Source organism: Salmo salar, chromosome 05 (genome assembly GCF_965601325.2).
Source record: "Salmo salar chromosome 05, fSalSal1, whole genome shotgun sequence".
In the NCBI taxonomy this organism is placed as follows: Eukaryota; Metazoa; Chordata; class Actinopteri; order Salmoniformes; family Salmonidae; genus Salmo; species Salmo salar.
Genome location: NC_138295.1, coordinates 54,509,641 through 54,528,016, shown reverse-complemented (window position 1 = coordinate 54,528,016; position 18,376 = coordinate 54,509,641). Strand labels below are relative to the sequence as shown.

Sequence of the window (18,376 nt, the reverse complement as noted above, 5' to 3'; positions counted from 1 at the left end):
AGGTCATTTCCAGACAATATTTCTGTCAATTTAGGGGACCCATTTTAACTCAAGAGTACCCCCAGAGGCAAAAGTTTAGTGGAGATGTTTGACATCACTTACGCATCTTCTTTATGTAAGACTGTTACAGAATATAACAAACACAATGGTTGAATGGTTGCTTTTCCACATAAGGTGTTCAATGGAACACACATACTGTACACTCTTGGTCTTACTCAAATTCTCAGATGGAAAACAACTAAAGGGGCATATCTAAGTACCTGGCAGCCTTATATTTTAATTTGACTACAATTAGCTGGCTATGAAGAAAGCGGATGAGCATAACTTTTTGGGGGGCGATCCCAAACTCTAATGCCAGACAGAGTAGGATTCCAGTATCCAAACAAACCCTCAGTCTGAGCTGAGAGTTCATTTTAAAATAATGGTCATGTTCCAAGCTGACAATATTCCAGTTGTGTTGCATGCACCATCCAATGGTTGTGTGCACGTCATCGACTGCGGAGTCAGGTATCTGATTGCTATATCATATGATGAAGTTAGTTGAAATGTTTAAACACCTATACGTGCATTGTGAGATATCAGAGTCAGGTTAGAATCAGGCTTAATGTCGTACAAGAGGAAAATCCTCTTGAACGCATAAAACACAGCAAGAAACAGTCAGACATAAATAATATCCCCCCCACACCTGCCCATAGAGGGAAGCTACATAGAATTGTTCCTTATAGTGATAGCCCCCAGGATGAAACTCCTCCAGAAGGGCGTGGTGCGACACTTAATTGTCTCAGACTTGTCAGGTGGAGATCAAAGCAGTAATGGTGGTCTGGGCTGGAGATCTGGCATGCATCTGCAATGTAGTCAGCCGGGAACGCGGACTCTGATTCCACCAAGCTTAACAGACAGAAAGCACAAACTGATGGTGGAATCTGTTCTGGTGTTTTTGAAATACTAAAGTGACACGCGTTTGCTTTTTCCGATGTGGGGTTTCATAAAGAACCCTGACACTAGGCATGTGTCCAATTAAAATAATGTCACCAAGACAAAGAGGTCACATCTAAATGTGATTCTGCTCTTTCTCTGCCTTTGAAATGTTCCATCTCCTTTGCCACAGCCATATGTTCCCTGCACCCGTAAAATGGCTCGCCTAGTATACATGCACTATATGCTTTCTTTTATCTGGGCTGTTGTGTGCATTCTGAGATTACAATGTGTCGATGTTGTGTTTTGTATTCTTCTTTGCGTGATTTTGAATTGTGTTGAGCAGTGCCTCACAAATAATGCATGCATAAACATACATCCATTTGTGACAACTTACATTTGACAGGGTGAAAATGGCTTATCAGTCTCAGGACATAAATGTTCAATTACTTAGGTTGGCCAGACTGCCTCCCACAGCATTTAATATGACATTGTGAGGTCCTCTGTCAGTTCAATTCCCATATATCTTGTTTACAATAGCTTTTTGACTACTTTATTTTCTGTCCCTGTCGACGTCTAAAACAACCTCTCCACCAGAGGTTGAGTTCAGTGCCCTCCACTACTTTACTGAGAAGATTTATGAGGGTAATTTTGAAGAGTAACCACCCCACTGAGAGGAGGTAAAGTGGTCAGCTTTTTAACCTTCCTTGCCCAATTTGATTGGATTTGTCCTTTGCTTACACGGTGGCAAACAAGGCCAGTACTGTAACACTCTAAGGTAAGAACTATCACTTAAGAGTAGGAGGACACCCAGCTCAGCAGTCAAACTGGTAAGGAACTGGAACAACTGGTGGCCCAATTGGATTCCAGGCCATAAAATGCTGTTGTCAGCTGGAGCGCACAGCACCTAGAACACTCAAATAAATACTAAAAACGGATTGGTCATACAGTGCTGCCGAGGAAATGAAACCTTGTCAATGCACTGTGCATCTCCTTGAAGAAGGACTTCATGTCTTCTAAGCCAAAGAAGTATAAATGTCCTTTCAGAGCAGAAGATAATGATGCAATTCCAGTCAACAAAGCGGCACAATCTCAGTGACTGCGGTGCTGCTGCAGCTAGAATGGCTAGGTGCTGACATCATAGTTTCAAGTTGTAATGTCATGTGCACAAGTACAGTGAAAGGCCTTGCAAAACACTATGACAAAACATTCTAATCTAAAGTATGTTACGGGATGGGGGATGTGACTCTAAATACACACTACGGCAAAATGGCAATTTTATTGAGAAAGGTATTAGGCTCAGGGATGCTGAATGAATGAAGGGCATTTTATTTTTGTGTAAAAGCACCAGTTGGCAACCCATCCCTTATGGGATTAATTGACATAAACAAACATTACAAGAATTCACTGTGATGATTCTGTGATAATTCTTGATGCTTGTAATATTACATACAGTAGAAACATTTGCTGTGATCCACCTGTGTGGAATTCATGTGTTTACAGTACCCTCTATCACCCATAATACAATATACGACTAGCAAAAAGCATTCATAACTACTCGTGGCTCCTTATAACAGCCTTGACAAAAGCAAGAGTTAAATTCTCTGAAGATTTAGAAGCACTGAGCACTATTAAATGCAATGCCCTGGCTTTCTCCCCATGTTATTTTCCCCACAAGCAAAGATTCAACTTAACATCAGGGAGGCACCTCTTCCCGTGAGAATCATTACCTGCACTTAACATTCTCTCCTTCGTGGCCTCATCACATAAAAACACGCGCTCTACACCAGAGGCAGTTACTGCTTATTAATCTCTTTTAAAAACTGAACGTCATGAAAAACTAAAAATGTTTTCCAAGTTGAGAAACTCTTCTCCATATCGGGATAAGATAACTAACACAGATAAGGTCAAAACTATGCCCCCATGACTATAAATGCAATATTTTGTATAGCTTATGTTCCTTACACATTCTGCATATCAATATAGCAACTTATTTTCATGTTTCACCCGTTTTGCGACACCTCAGACACTATGTTTGTCATGAGAAAAGCCTCACACAGCCCAGGGCGCGCCTCTTTTGAAGCATGCAAGGTCTGCTTTTACACCTCTCCATTTTGTGTATTCTTCTTGTTTTGTTTGACACCTCACTCCTACAGACAAGCTGGCAGGATTTTGTTTTATTAGGCTGTTCTTCCTCTTCCAAACATGGCCATTTTCATTTTAAACATGTCAATGAAATGGCTTCCTCCTCAGCGACTGTCGGTGAGTTTGGCTGCAGAGCATAAGGTGTCTGGTTTGTATAACAAAATGCACCCCGTCGGATACATATTTGGTCCATTTGTATCAGGGCAGAACACATAGCACTTTTTTGCACTTTCCACTGGCACTTATTGTATTCTTTCCAGCATGGAATTAAATGAAGTATATTTCTCGGCCTCCATGGTTTTTCCTTTTAATGGTTTGAGTGTGAGTACCTGCTGAATTCCATGGTCATTTTTTCTCTCACGCAGCGGCCACCATTCCCCTTAGCCTGAGCATTTGCCCGAAATGCCAGATGGCCAGTCCGCCTCTGGCTACAGAACACATAGGTGCCACAATTACTCAATACTAGTCCATCTAAACAGAGATAAACGTGTGCAGGCAGCCCATGATGCTCCAGGGTGAAGACTATGTTATTGCTGCATTGATAAATGACATGATCAATTGATTAGATAGTATAAAGGTTTGCTATAAGGAGATGGATTAAAAAAAACGCATTTCAGTGGGAATGTCTTCCAGAGAATCAATGTTTGACCTACTTTTTTAGTTAACTGCAAACGATGCAGGTTTTTTTTTTTTCTCACTTCATCATAGGGAACTAAGTTAGATTGGGGAAAGGCAACATGTTTAAAGAGTAATTGTAACTTGTTAACGTAATTGTTCTAAGTGATTCCGGACCACGTTAGCGCTATGATCGCAAAGGGATAGTTCACTCAAATTCCAAAAGTAGATATCCTTTTGGTTTTGTTAACTTTGCTACTGTCACCAAATGCATTTTTCTTTTGCGCTTGTGTCCAAAGAATAATGCAAGTCAATATTCCAGATAAAATAATTTTTCGTGTTTGATGTCCAAATCATTTAAAAATAACTTTATAGTTAAAAAAAAAGACATTTTAGACACTTTGGGATGATTTGGCAATGAAAAGTCTATCTATCAAGGAAGGTTATACTCATAATGCAAAGTGGAGTTCAGCGAACCACCTCCGGTACACTTTACTTTCAGTGACCTAGTTAACTCTTAGACCATTTTGCTGTGTCGATGTAAAATATCCTGTTGTATAGTAATGTCATCTGGGGGAACAACATTAACCTGCTTACAGGAGGACAGTATCAAAGGAACAATATTCTTCACCAACACAGGTGGTTTAAGTTTTAAGTTCAAGTTTCAAGTGGTTGACATAACATCCCAATGACAAAGGACCATCAGTCTTGTTCAAAGATGAATCACCAACTTCCTTCTGTTTTGTTCGTTCCTCTCCTCCCTCTCATATTGTACTGTTAGCCTCCTAGCCTCCACTCACAATGCAAATTGTCAGAGATACCATGCAGCTACGTGGGAGAGCTGCCGAGGAGCACAGCTCTTGTGCTTAATGGATTGCCGCATTTGCTCTCCTTACCGGCAGAGATCCACCGTCGAGCCTCGTCGAGCCTCCCTAATTTGTCTTGTTACATTGAGGTTAAACATTTTATTAGTAGCTCTTTTTTTTAAATCCTCGGCTGACTTCATTACGTCAAAGCATTTATGGGGCTCCATTTGCTTACGAATGTCTTTAAGGGTGGACGAGGCGAACGCATTAGCTTGGTGTCCTTCCCCTTACCTTCCTCAGATTTGTGTAAGCTTACACAGAAGGTGGAATAATTCAAAAAGGTATTTTGGGGGTTGGGGAAAGACTAAAGCTAACTGTCTGCTCTAGCATAAGAAAGATGCTGAGAATTGACATACTTTCATATCATGAAATGATGCATAAAGGACAATAATGACAATGCACTACTCCAGCACCATAAAAGGCCCAAGCGGCATTTAACAAAATGTAATTTGTCCCGAGAGCTGAGCTGTGTGGAGGGTATAGAGATAGTGGGTCTTTGGAAAGAGGACTCGGGGAAACACAACAATATAAACGTCAACCTTGTGGCCATAGCCAACGCCAGCGAGGAGTGACAGCTGGCATTTGTCAGACACGTTCTCCAACTTACCCTTTCGTCCCAAAACACAAACAGCTGTGTTATGGGGGAAACAAATGCAACCGTGTTTTCTGTCTTTACCTGCCACATTCTGACAGGTGTTTGACACCTACTTTCTCTCACCACTCCTGTTTCTATGAGCAGGCAGGGAGGTGACAACAGCTTTCTTTTGTAATGTACGTCTGAGCTGCAGTTGTTCCTGACAGGCAAGTGTATTCTAAAACAATGGAAATTAGGTAGCTTGTCAGTTAAAGAGGTGAAGAGAGGGAGGGTGGCTGCGCAGAGGAGGAAGGGAGTGGAGGGGGGACTGTTGCTTTTGACAGGTGAAAGAGGGAATAAACTAGGCTATACCATACCTTGCTGCATGAGGGAGCCCACACCGAACCAGAAGCTGTTAAGGAGGGTGAAGTTGTTCTCCACCACATCGGATCCGGGATTGCAGGGATGGGCGTCGTACCATTCGTATGGACTGAATCTACAGGGAGACAGGTGGAGAATGATATCAGGAACAAAGGCTCCAGTGTACCACAATTTCGGCATAATAGTGTATTGTTACTGTGGGGCTCAGTTAACCCTGATGAGGCATGGGGAAAGAGATAATGTGCATTAGAATTCAATCCCTTTCTCACCAACATCAATATCAATATAGAAATAACGGATACTCATGTAGCCACCAATGTTTGCATATAGAAATTATATACAAAGAGAAAAATTAGTTTGAAGGAAAACTATGACTCAAAGCAGTTTAATAATCAATGATATAACTGTGTTCATACTGTAATATGGGGATGGGGGGGTAATATAGGGATTTAAACAGATCTGAAATATGGCTCCCAAGTTTACATGTTTTATGCATGGGTATACCTATCTTGGATTCATTTCATGCTCTTGGCCAGTAATCCTGTGGCTTTTGGGTTTCAACCATAGTAATGCATCTCAAATTGGTTCTAATAAGACCGGAACAGAAGCTGTGCTTAATAATACATTCTAGTTCTCTGCATCGAATGCTCTCCGCTGGATAGAGCACTCCTGATGTGTCCTTGAGCCTAGCACTTAACCTGAATTTCGCCTGACAAAACCACCCATGAAGTGTTAGCCTACGGTGTCCCTAAAGAACTGTGCAACTGTGGGCACAAATTACAGGGTGCAAAAGGAGACATATTTTCATATGGCTTTTTACTCGCTGTAAAGATGTCCACATGTATTGTTTTCAGTAAATTGATTGTTAGTGGTACATTTGACATAGCATTTGTCAGTTGTGTTAACGTGCTCTTATGTGTCCTTGATGATAGCTGTCTGTCAACCCTGTTCAAATCAAAAAGTTTGCCGTACCTTTATATATCTCTGTGCTCAAAGGTAGCCAACTGTACACAAAAATGCCACTTTCAGGACGACAGATATTGAAATGTCATTTTGTGATAGAACGTGAGGCATGCAACGCTGAAAATGTAGTAGTATAAAACCTGTGAAGCCCGTGGATCCATGTCCTCTGCCATTTAGTGTAACCTCTTTTCAAGGTGCTGCACACCATAAATCCTTTAATATAGATGAAACAGTCACTTTTAAAGGCTGATGGAGAGATAAAACATGCTAAATGTCAGTGATTTCCCTTCCTGAAATTAATTTGGAAAATATTTTCAAATACGATCTGATTTATTCGGGGTGTTTTGCTGTCAGAGGAGAGGAAGAGGAGGCTTAGATCCTTCGAAAGCAAGATAGCAACTCTTCTTAAAATATGCTGCTTCTATTTACTGACTTTCGTGAAAGTTGGCCAATGAGTGGAGAAAATAAGGTAACTCTATATTTTGATAGTCCATCAGTAACATTTTAAACTTAATATCTACTAACCCTAGCACTAAACCTAATCTTAACCCTTACCCTTATTCTAAACCTAACCCTAACCGTAACCTTCGCAAGCAGCTGCTATCAACAAATAGTTTGTTGATAGTATGATGCTCTACAGATTATCCAAATAAAGTATGACCGAAAATGATCCCGAAAATAGTCTATTTTCAAAAAGAAGAAACTAAATCAAGACCTTTAAGTTGGATGTCAAATGCCAATGCTCTATTTTTACCTCGTCAGTCACTGTGACATTTACTTTGAGCGATATTTGTGTGTGAGGATCATATACAGTGTCAATAAAGTGTCTTACGATACATTAGTTTATTTAATGCAGTGCTTCCCAAACTTTTTATAGTCCCGTACCCCTTCAAACATTCAACCTCCAGCTGCGTACCCCTCTAGCACCAGGGTCAGCGCACTCTCTAATGTTGTTTTTTTCCATCATTGAAAGCCTGCCACACACACACACACACACACACACACACACACACACACACACACACACACACACACACACACACACACACACACGATTTATTAAACATAAGAATGAATGTGAGTTTGTCACAACCCGGCTCATGGGAAGTGACAAAGAGCTCTTATAGGACCAGGGCACAAATAATAATAATATAATAATATTCAATAATTTTGCTCTTTATTTAGCCATTTTACATATAAAACCTTATTTGTTCATCAAAAAGGGTGAATAACTCACCACAGGTTAATGAGAAGGGTATGCTTGAAAGGATGCACATAACTTTGCAATGTTGGGTTGTATTGGAGAGAGTCTTAGTCTTAAATCATTTTCCACACACAGTCTGTGCCTGTATTTAGTTTTCATGCTAGTGAGGGCCGAGAATCCACTCTCACATAGGTATGTGGTTGCAAAGGGCATCAGTTGCCAAGACAAGAAACTCGGAGCGCAGCCCTCTCCAGAAATCTGGCAGTGGCTTCTGATTAAATTACATTTTCACAGAACAGCTTGTTGCAATTTCGATGAGGCTCTCTTGTTCATATATCGGTAAGTGGACTGGAGGCAGGGCATGAAAGGGATAACGAATCCAATTGTTTGTGTCGTCCGTTTCGGGAAAGTACCTGTGTAATTGCGCACCCAGCTTACTCAGGTGCTTCACTATATCACATTTGACATTGTCCGTAAGCTTGAGTTCATTTGCACACAAAAAAATCATACAATGATGGAAAGACCTGTGTGTTGTCCTTGTTAATGCAGAAAGAAAAGAGCTACAACTTTTTAATCATAGCCTCAATTTTGTCCTGCACATTGAATATAGTTGTGGGGAGTCCCTGTAATACTAGACTCAGACCACTCAGGTGAGAAAAAACATCACCCAGATAGGCCAGTCGTGTGAGAAACTCATCATCATGCAAGCGGTCAGACAAGTGAAAATTATGGTCAGTAAAGAAAACTTTAAGCTCATCTCTCAATTCAAAAAAACATGTCTATACCTTGCCCCTTGATAACCAGCACACTTCTGTATGTTGTAAAAGCGTTACATGGTTGCTGCCCATATCATTGCATAATGCAGAAAATAAACGAGAGGTCAGGGGCCTTGCTTTAACAAAGTTAACCATTTTCACTGTAGTGTCCAAAATGTCTTTCAAACTGTGAGGCACTCCATTGGCAGCAAGAGCCTATCGGTGGATGCTGCAGTGTACCCAAGTGGCGTCGGGAGCAAGCGTTTGCACGCGCGTTACCACTCCACTATGTCTCCCTGTCATGGCTTTTGCGCCATCAGTACAGATAGCAACACATCTTGACCACCAAAGTCCATTTGATGTCACAAAGATGTGCAGTACTTTAAAAATATACTCTCATGTTGTCCTGGTTTCCAGTGGTTTTCAGAAGAGGATGTCTTCCTTAATTGACACCCCATAAACGTAACGGACATATACCAGGAGATGTGCCAGGCCTGCCACGTCTGACTCATCCAGCTGTAACGAATAGAATTCACTGGCTTGTATGCGAAGCAGTAATTGTTTCAAAACATATCCTGCCATGTAACTGATGTGTCGTGAAAAAGTGTTGTTTGATGAAGCAATGTCTGTATAGTTTTTTGGGCCTTTTCGACCAGCATTGTCCTAGCCATATCCGCCGAAGCAGGAAGAATTAAGTCCCCCACAATAGTATTGGGCTTGCCTGTCCTAGCCACTCGGTAGCTCACCTCTTATTAATGGTATCTGTTGCTTTTATACATGTCTTACTACTCGAAAGTTGTCTTTATTCTCGCTCAAAAAACTCCCGTGGCTTATAATTACACATTTTCATGTTTTAAATGCCTGCGCAAGAGTGAAGGTTTCCCGTGAGAGAGTAACGGTTAATGTGATTGGATGTTAATTATTTGACTAGGCTACCTGTATTTGACATTGTGTTGTTATTTTGCTGAACACTAGATGGTTTAATTTTATTTTTGGCAGTGAAACGAGGCTACTCAGGCAAGAAAAAAACCTCACCCAAATGTATAGCCCCGTTGTAAAATATAAAATGTACTGTTTGAAAATGTGAAGACATTGGCATTGCCCGTACCCCTGGGGAATGCCTGATTTAATGGAACGCTTTGCATCTCCATTTGCCTCCATTTAATGGGGAAGGTGTTTAAAGATGGCGGCATCCATGCACTTAATACAAATTCGTTGTTAAACAAATTCTCTGTATTGTTCATTGCTCTATGTTACAATATTTTTGTATCGTCATTAGCACAGTATGTACAGTATACATGAACACAATTTAAGCAGACAATTTTAAAAACAAAAAAGTAGATTGTGCTGATTTATTGGCGCATTGAACCATGTCACGCACCGTAATTTAAAAACTAAATGGATGGTTGTAAAACCATGACGTCATATTTTAATTCCAAAATCTTTGTGCATTTCATTAAATCTGGTCACACTCTAATGATGCAACAATCTCTCCGAAAAATCAGTCCTCTAAATAGCCTGAATGAGATTCAGAAAGCAAACCCTCGCCTCTCCCTCATTCTCGAGCAGCTAGACAGACAGCAGAAGCACCTGAAGCGGTAACTCAAAGAAATTGAAACTTGGCCAATGTGTTGCTATTTGAAAAGATAAGGATGACTGGGGAAAAACTCCATTATTACACACTTGCTAGAGCGTAAGTTCTTATCAACATTGGCATGGTATAGAATAAGTCTTATTTTGTAATCTGTATTCCAATGCCCATTTTTATCTTATGGAATTTCAAAGATATATTTTCCAGTTCCTGGATAGTGTATTGCAGCATTGAAGCTTGTGATGATTTCTACCCCACTAGTTACATCCTTAAAGAGATCCCAGGTTTTAAGAGCACTGGTAAGGCAAGTGCATATACTCTGCCGGGCACCGCTCAATGTTTTCTCTTTCGTACTTAGAGCATGGTTGCTTGTGATTCATTTTCTGTTTTCACGCTTCTGTAAGCACTCGAGTAGGTTTCCCATATTGTTGACCTATAGTCATGGATTCCAAGATGGCTGTGGCAAAACATAAGGTTTAGTGCTTTCATAGTTCTCTTCTCATGAGTGCCTGCTCAGTGACATGGATCGTGATTGTCCAGAAAAGCTTTTGACTTCAAAGTTGTCTGAATTGTTTTAAACTATAGACTATCAGTACAGTACGTGCCTACCTGATATTGGACACATACATTTGCCTCTTTCGTCAAAGCGTTCTGTTTTTTCTAACATCTCAAGCACCCATACATCAAACTGCTATTCGAGCCTTATTTTGGCTCAAATCACTTGTGCTCGCTTTCTAGGCAGGTCTCCAAAGAATGATGCAACAGTCAGAGATTCTTTTCTAGTTATACTTATAGAACAGGGTGCTAAAACGAGCTTGTGAGCTTGTCTCAAGACATAATGGAAGAGGTTTGAGGAGTGCAGCTGGCTCCTCTCAGAACCCCAAGCCCGTTCAAAAGCTCCACATTCTCCGAACTTCCTCAAGCACCACTCTGCATTTGGAGGCACCAGGAAGCGGTGAGAAGCAGTGACAATGACCACCCAAGGCGAGGAGGATGCCTGTAAGTGGCACATGGATTCTTTTCTTTCTCTTTTATGTAAAGAATGCCACAAAATCTCAGGAACACATAGGGAAATATTTAAAAAATCTGAGATACTCTTCAATGATCTCAATCTATACTAATTTCATGCATTTACTAATAAGTTCAACTTTCAATGATTTTCAATGATTTGTGGGGAATGTGGAAATGATAACAAGCACAGGTAAATGTCATGAGGGACATTATTTTTTATTATTATCAAATGTATTTTCCCAGGTATCGGCAGGTATTTATTTCTATACATTTCAAAGATGAAAGTTGTTCAAAGAAGCATTACAACTGCAGAGAAATTATACAGGAAACGCTTTGAATTGGAGAGCATAACTTCGCTGGTGGTTTTCTACTCTCATCCTTTTCTTCCACTGCTGGGCTCCACAGAGAGCCCACGCTGACATAACTGCCTTGATCACTACCCACCAGCTCACACAAAATGTTGGACTTGTACCAATTGAACATGGACCTACTGCCGAGTAGAGACCTCTCCTTATCCCCAAATGATGGAATCACTTGAGACGATCATTGACTGACTCAGTTCTGCAGAGATTCGGATTGGCCAGCCTCCTTTTGTGCATTATATCTACCCAGATAAAACATTTCCACATAGCTGCAACCATACACAGTTGCGGGCATTAAAATGTTAGGTTGCGCCGTGGTTTTGGCATGTTCAACATGGTGCTCTCCTAGTGAGAGACAGTGTTGTCACAAGAAACTATATCGCTGTGCAAATAATTTTTTTATCTAACTTTTTAGTGCCTGCAACTGTAACTTAGCTCTACAAGTAGAATAAACAAAATATATCACTCTCAATAAAGTTCAATAAACACAAACACACACAGACAGGCAGAACAGGACGTAGCCAAGACAGGTCTGGGACTCACCTAGCGATGACGAAGAGGACACAGCTGACGCCTAGGTAGGCCAGCAGGATATAGACCCAGATGTCAGGGGTCATGGGGTTGAGGAAGGAGAAGAAGCCGTTGTTGGTGGTGTTGGGCTTGCGATACAGGATGCTGATGCCCATGCTCATGAAGGGCTTGGAGAAGTCCACGACCTTCTCACGCAGGTAGGTAATGGTAAGAGGGGCCACAGCCAAGTCGGCTCTCTGTAGGTGAGACAAGAGAAGGGACGATCAGTCAAACAATCAGACCCTTTTGCTAACTTTATTACCTTTCTTACCCCAAAGTCATAAGACTGCTGAACAGTTAATTAAACAGCTACCCGGACTTTGTGCTTTTCACCCCCTACCTACAATACATGCACATAGTGCTTCAATCAATCATTCACCTAACCAAACCTACATGTACATATTACCTCAATAAATCACCCAACTACCTCGTACCCCAGTACACTGACTCGGTACCGGTAATCCTTGTATATAGCCTGTATATAGCCGCATTATTGTTATTGTAGTGTTATTTTATTACTATTTTATTTGTATGCATTTGTTCATTTTCTTACTTTTTAACTGCATTATTGGGAAAGGACTCGTAAGTAAGCATTTCACAGTAAAGTCTACACTTGTAGATTGGCGCATGTGACTAACATTTGATTTGAGCTTCTTTTGCTGGTACTTTCATATGTTCTTCAGGTATTTTTGAAAATCATAGATCTGCATGAACCATTGTTGTTACATCAAAAAGGTACATGAAACTTGAAAACCAGTTTGAGGAAAATAAAACACATTGTTAGTTTCATAACAAGTACAGTGGCTTGCGAAAGTATTCACCCGCTTGTCATTTTTCCTATTTTGTTGCCTTACAACCTGGAATTAAAATAGATTTTTGGGGGGTTTGAATCATTTGATTTACACAACATGCCTACCACTTTGAAGATGCTAAATATTTTTTTATTATAAAACAAATAAGACAAAAAAAAAAACGGAAAACTTGAGCGTGCATAACTATTCAACCCCCACAAAGTCAATAATTTTGTAGAGACACCTTTTGCAGCAACTACAGCTGCAAGTCTCTTGAGGTATGTCTCTACAAGCTTGACACATCTAGCCACTGGGATTTTTGCCCATTCTTCAAGGCAAAACTGCTCCAGCTCCTTCAAGTTGGATGGGTTCCGCTGGTGTACAGCAAAGTCATACTACATATTCTCTATTGGATTGAGGTCTGGGCTTTGACTAGGCCATTCCAAGACATTTAAATGTTTCCTCTTAACCAATCGAGTGTTGCTTTAGAAGTATGCTTAGGGTCATTGTCCTGCTGGAAGGTGAACCTCCATCCCAGTCTCAAATCTCTGGAAGACTGAAACAGGTTTCCCTCAAGAATTTCCCTGTATTTAGCGTCATCCATCATTCCTTCAATTCTGACCAGTTTCCCAGTCCCTGTCAATGAAAAACATCCCCACAGCATGATGGTGCCACCACCATGCTTCACTGTGGGGATGTTGTTCTCAGGGTGATGAAAGGTGTTGGGTTTGCGCAAGACATAGCATGTTCCTTAATGGCCAAAAAGCTCAATTTTAGTCTCATCTGACCAGAGTACCTTCTTCCATTTGTTTGGCGAGTCTCCCACATGCCTTTTGGCAAACACCAAACGTGTTTGCTTATTTCTTTCTTTAAGCAATGGCTTTTTTCTGGCCACTCTTCCGTAAAGCCCAGCTCTGTTGAGTGTAAGGCTTAAAGTGGTCCTATGGACAGATACTCCGATCTCCGCTGTGGAGCTTTGCAGCTCCTTCAGGGTTAACTTTGGTCTCTTTGTTGCCTCTCTGATTAATGCCCTCCTTGCCTGGTGGGTGGCCCTCTCTTGACAGGTTTGTTGTGGTGCCGTATTCTTTCCATTTTTTAATAATGGATTTAATGGTGCTCTGTGGGATTTTCAGTTTCAGATATTTTTTTATAACTCAACCCTGATCTGTACTTCTCCACAACTTTGTCCTTGACCTGTTTGGAGACCTTGCTTGGTGGTGCCCCTTGCTTAGTGGTGTTGCAGACTCTGGGACCTTTCAGAACAGGTGTACATATACTGAGATTATGTGACACAGATTGCACACAGGTGGACTTTATTTAACTAATTATGTGACTTCTGAAGGTAATTGGTTGCACCAGATCCTATTTAGGGGCTTCATATCAAAGGTGGTGAATACATATGCACGCACAACTTTTCAGTTAAAATTGTATTTGAATTTTTAAACAAGGTATTTTTTTTATTTCACTTCACCAATTTGGACTATTTTGTGTATGTCCATTACATGAAATCCAAATAAAAATCTATTTAATTTACAGGTTGTAATACAACAAAATAGGAAAAACGCCAAGGGGGATGAATACTTTTGCAAGGCACTGCATTAAGTCCTGTAACATATGACATCATTTGATCAAATAAAAGTTATGTTGAACTTTACACTAAAGTAATTTAGTGGAGAACACAGGTTGCCCCCTCCCTCCAATTTTTCTCCAATCTTTTTTGTTGTTGCTCTCTACATAAGGAATTATGAACACCTGCCCCAATGAATCACAAGAAACATTCCCACATGCTTTCCCACCAGCTTCTCCCCATGCCCCCACTATCTGGAGCCTGGTGCCTTCTGACTAGCCTAATATAGCTCTCTGAGATACTGCCCTGGCAGGGTCTGACGGCGAACGTTGCGGCCCATGATTTTGCGTCTGGCTGCATATTCAGAAGGTCACCATTTACATTGCCTCCCCCCACACCTCCAACACATTAGGGTTGGACAGGAGATTAATGAAACCAGCTGCTTGGTTCACGCTTGGATAACTCCCTTCCTCGGAACCGAAGGAAACTCACAATGGGGTTTGGGCCAATCTCTTTTTCTTCCTTTTTGAGTGGTGGCAGAGGAACAGCGCTCAGTGTGCTAGCACCAGAATGTCCCTGATGGAGGTCAGTTAAATTAGGTATTGGTGTGTACATTGGCAAGTGTGGAGGATGTCTAGTTCTGTAGATCATATGAACGTCTGAATTACCAGAACCCTGCTCATTATAAAGAACATGCTCATAAGTATTCCAAGGAACAAATGTAGCTGATCTGTACTACCCAACCCAACATTATTTGGACAATCAAAGACATACTGTAATTTGTTTTGTAATTTGTAATGTATGGACAAGGCTGGCAATGCCCTTCAAGCCCCTTCATTTATTTGCTTAGCTGACATGCTGCCATTACAATGTAGAACAATAACCACCAACATTTGAAAAGAAAATGCTTCTGTGGTGTCATTGACATATTTTCTTTGCTGTCACTACCACAGCTCAGTCACTCCCCCCTTCCAACAAAATGACAAATAACTGTTCTAACATTCAGAGCAGTCAATGGGGGTCAGTTTAAGAAAATGGTCGAACTCTGCGTGTGACTGTTTGGATTATACCTGTGCCTGTGGCCAACACTGTGGTGGCTAAACACAAGAAAGCTTAACAAAGAGACCGTGTGGGCACAGGAAATCTGTCATGTGGTGCAATCCACTGTGCCCTCATTAAACATTTTCGTTTACAACGCACACCCGCTTCCTCTGTTCTCTGCCGCCGACCGCCGCTTTTCAAGCTAGCTGCCACTCAACCGGAAGACCTAGCAGCAGGTGATCCCAGCCAATCTCAGCCAACCCTATGGTGGGCTAATATACACGCTGCACGGCTATTTTCTGCTTAGACACGTATTGCCGAGTCCACGCGTGATAACCTGATAGTACCCTGCTGAGTGCCACATGGCTCTGTGTTATCTGTGGGCGTGCAGATGGTATTGTAAGCTTAGAGCTGTGCTACCTTCATACTACCACCCCTGATGACATTCTGTAGGATACATACAATTACACCTAGATCAACACTCCCATCAGAGGTTAACTGTAACAATCTATAACAATCTGTGTTACCTGCAGTCCCTTGACATTTACTGGTTTTAACGTTTGAGGGGTTTGATTATTTAGTCTTATAGGTGTATTGAATGATAATCTTGGACAGCGCCGGAGAGCATTTGCCTCACAAATGACACAGTTCGCCACATTTCCTGTACCTCTTAACTCGATGATTGTTTTACAAAGATTTGCATACGGTGCTCCAACTGCCTCATTGTCCACCACTGTTTCAATTTGCATATATGACTAGAGAAATGTAGTCCCGGGTAATTCCATCGTCTGACTCTACAGTACGTCCCACTTGAATAGCAAAGGATTGCAGAGTGATAATGGAATTTGCATTACTATAACATCATCCAATCCTTCAAGTAGCATTCTAAAGCACAAAAACACTATAATGTAGCAGAATAATGTAGCTGTGGTTGTTGATGCAATTGAAAGTCATGCTGCCCGTCCGTCAAAATGACAGCTCTGACCACTATCCCGCCCTCAGTAGTCAAAACCCCCTCCGCGTTCCACTGTAAAACCAATCAGGTCTGCGACCCTCAGATAGAGACCCACGTGCATGTACGTGCCTAGGACTGCAAATAAAGCCCTTTTTCAATCCAATATCTTGCCAAGGTCCCAAATCCAGTCTGCTATCTCTACATGTAGACAATGAGATGCGTGGCTTGCCGTGGCGTGCATTGGTTTCGCCGTAACCTTCCTGTGTATCTGTCGGCGCAAGAGATTAATTGAACAGAAACAAATGATGTGTTAAGCTCGCTATTAATACTGGCATCAACATCGTGATTAATTGGATCATCTATTGTGACTAAATCAAGTTTAACATGACCTGTTGCATAATTTAACGCCTTTCCCACAATGCCCTTTGACTTTGTAGTGGGCTTTAACGACTCTGAGGAAAATAACGGCCGCTATGCTGCACATGGGCACGGAAGGCTTTTTCTATTTAATTAGCCACAATACACACACACTCTTTCTCATTCAAGACTTATCCCATTTCTATTTACACACAACGGCCAATTAATCATGCATATTATGCACATTTACATGTGTATGCATAGACAGAAAGATATTCTTGTGACGCACACAAAGTTTGACCTGTAGGTGAGACACACTGCAATACTTCTTTCTTTGTTTATTCAATAGTACAATCTCAGGAAATGTATATAAAAACACTAACCCAGCTACATGCATGCATGTTTTTAGAAATCAGAGACAATTCGCTCCTTCCTACACGTTGACATCAGTTGACATCAGACATAACAACAAAGACTTTATTTTGTCATTCCACATTTGCTTCTTTGTTTGACAGGGCTCGGTGACCTACAAAAGATGAATGAAGGCTTACAACTGCTTTTAATAAACCCACACGAGTACTGCACCGTTGAGTAATGAAACAATGATTTATGTGAGATTGTGGGCTGACAGGATGAATCAGCTAAAAACAACCGCAGACGGCTTTGTTTTGCTTGTTGTCTTCCTTAAACCAATTAATTAATCTAACTAGGTGACACGTTTGGTGCGTTGTCAATAGTAAACGGCAGCATTGTAATGTAGTATGGTGGGGGTTAATAAATATCTGAAGGAAATGCATTTAACCGATAAATAACATTGACACTGTCCATTAATATAGCAACCCCTCCCCGTGTACTATTTCTGTTTGTTTTTCAGAAAGATTTGTTTGCTGTCACTGTCATCTGAGCTCATACCTCTGTTCATTTGCATAAAAGCATCCCGGAAACATATCCATGACTTCCATTGGATGTCAAACCTGCCAGCACATTAGCCAATGACGCATGGTGATTCTGGTTTGGGATGAACAGAATGCAGCACCACGGCCATGATTCCAATCCTTGGGATAAGGTTGTCAAATCAAATTGTATTGGTCACATACATGTGTTTAGCAGATGTTATTGCATGTGTAGCGAAATGCTTGTGTATCTAGCTCCAACAGTGCAGTAATATCTAACAGGTAATGTCTAACAATTTCACAACAATACGCACAATTTACTTGTATGGACACCAATATCCATCCAAGTTCCTCATGGCAATCCCAGGTCAGCTCTCTTGAGCTGACTCCAAAGTGTCCTTTTCCTGTCTGCTGATTCAAGATCAGCTTATCAGTATAGACAGGAGGAAGAAAAGTTCGGAGCCAAAAAATAGAACCAGCTAAATAAATCCATACACTGTAGCAGTGGTGATGCTGTGTAGGCTATTCAAATAAAGAGCAGTAGCACAGGGAGACAGTCTATAGCACACTTACCCTTTACATACTGTGCAAGGAACATACTAGATCAAAACCTAGTCCTATATTACTGTATTCTACAAACATGATGAGGATAATAGGCAGACCTACAGTACGTAATATCTGAATGGAACATTGGTGTTCTTGATTACTCTACTATCAGCTGACATTACTCTCATGGAAGCAATAGACCCAAATACAGTAGAACTGTAGAAAACATCAGGAAGCATCCTCATTTCTACCAAAGCCAAGATAAGTGTTTAGG

The 18,376-nt window shown here is 41.1% G+C and overlaps 1 protein-coding gene across 1 annotated transcript in view; it reads right to left on the bottom strand.

Moving 5' to 3' along the window:
* LOC106605119 (glutamate receptor ionotropic, kainate 3) overlaps window positions 1-18,376 on the bottom strand; it is a 120,836-nt gene that overhangs the window by 10,836 nt on the left and 91,624 nt on the right. The window contains exons 11-12 of the mRNA XM_082975282.1: window positions 11,926-12,149; window positions 5,493-5,611 (exon numbers count right to left, since the gene is read on the bottom strand). Of these exons, the coding sequence (XP_082831408.1) occupies window positions 5,493-5,611; window positions 11,926-12,149 (343 nt within the window). The remainder of the gene's footprint in view (window positions 1-5,492; window positions 5,612-11,925; window positions 12,150-18,376) is intronic.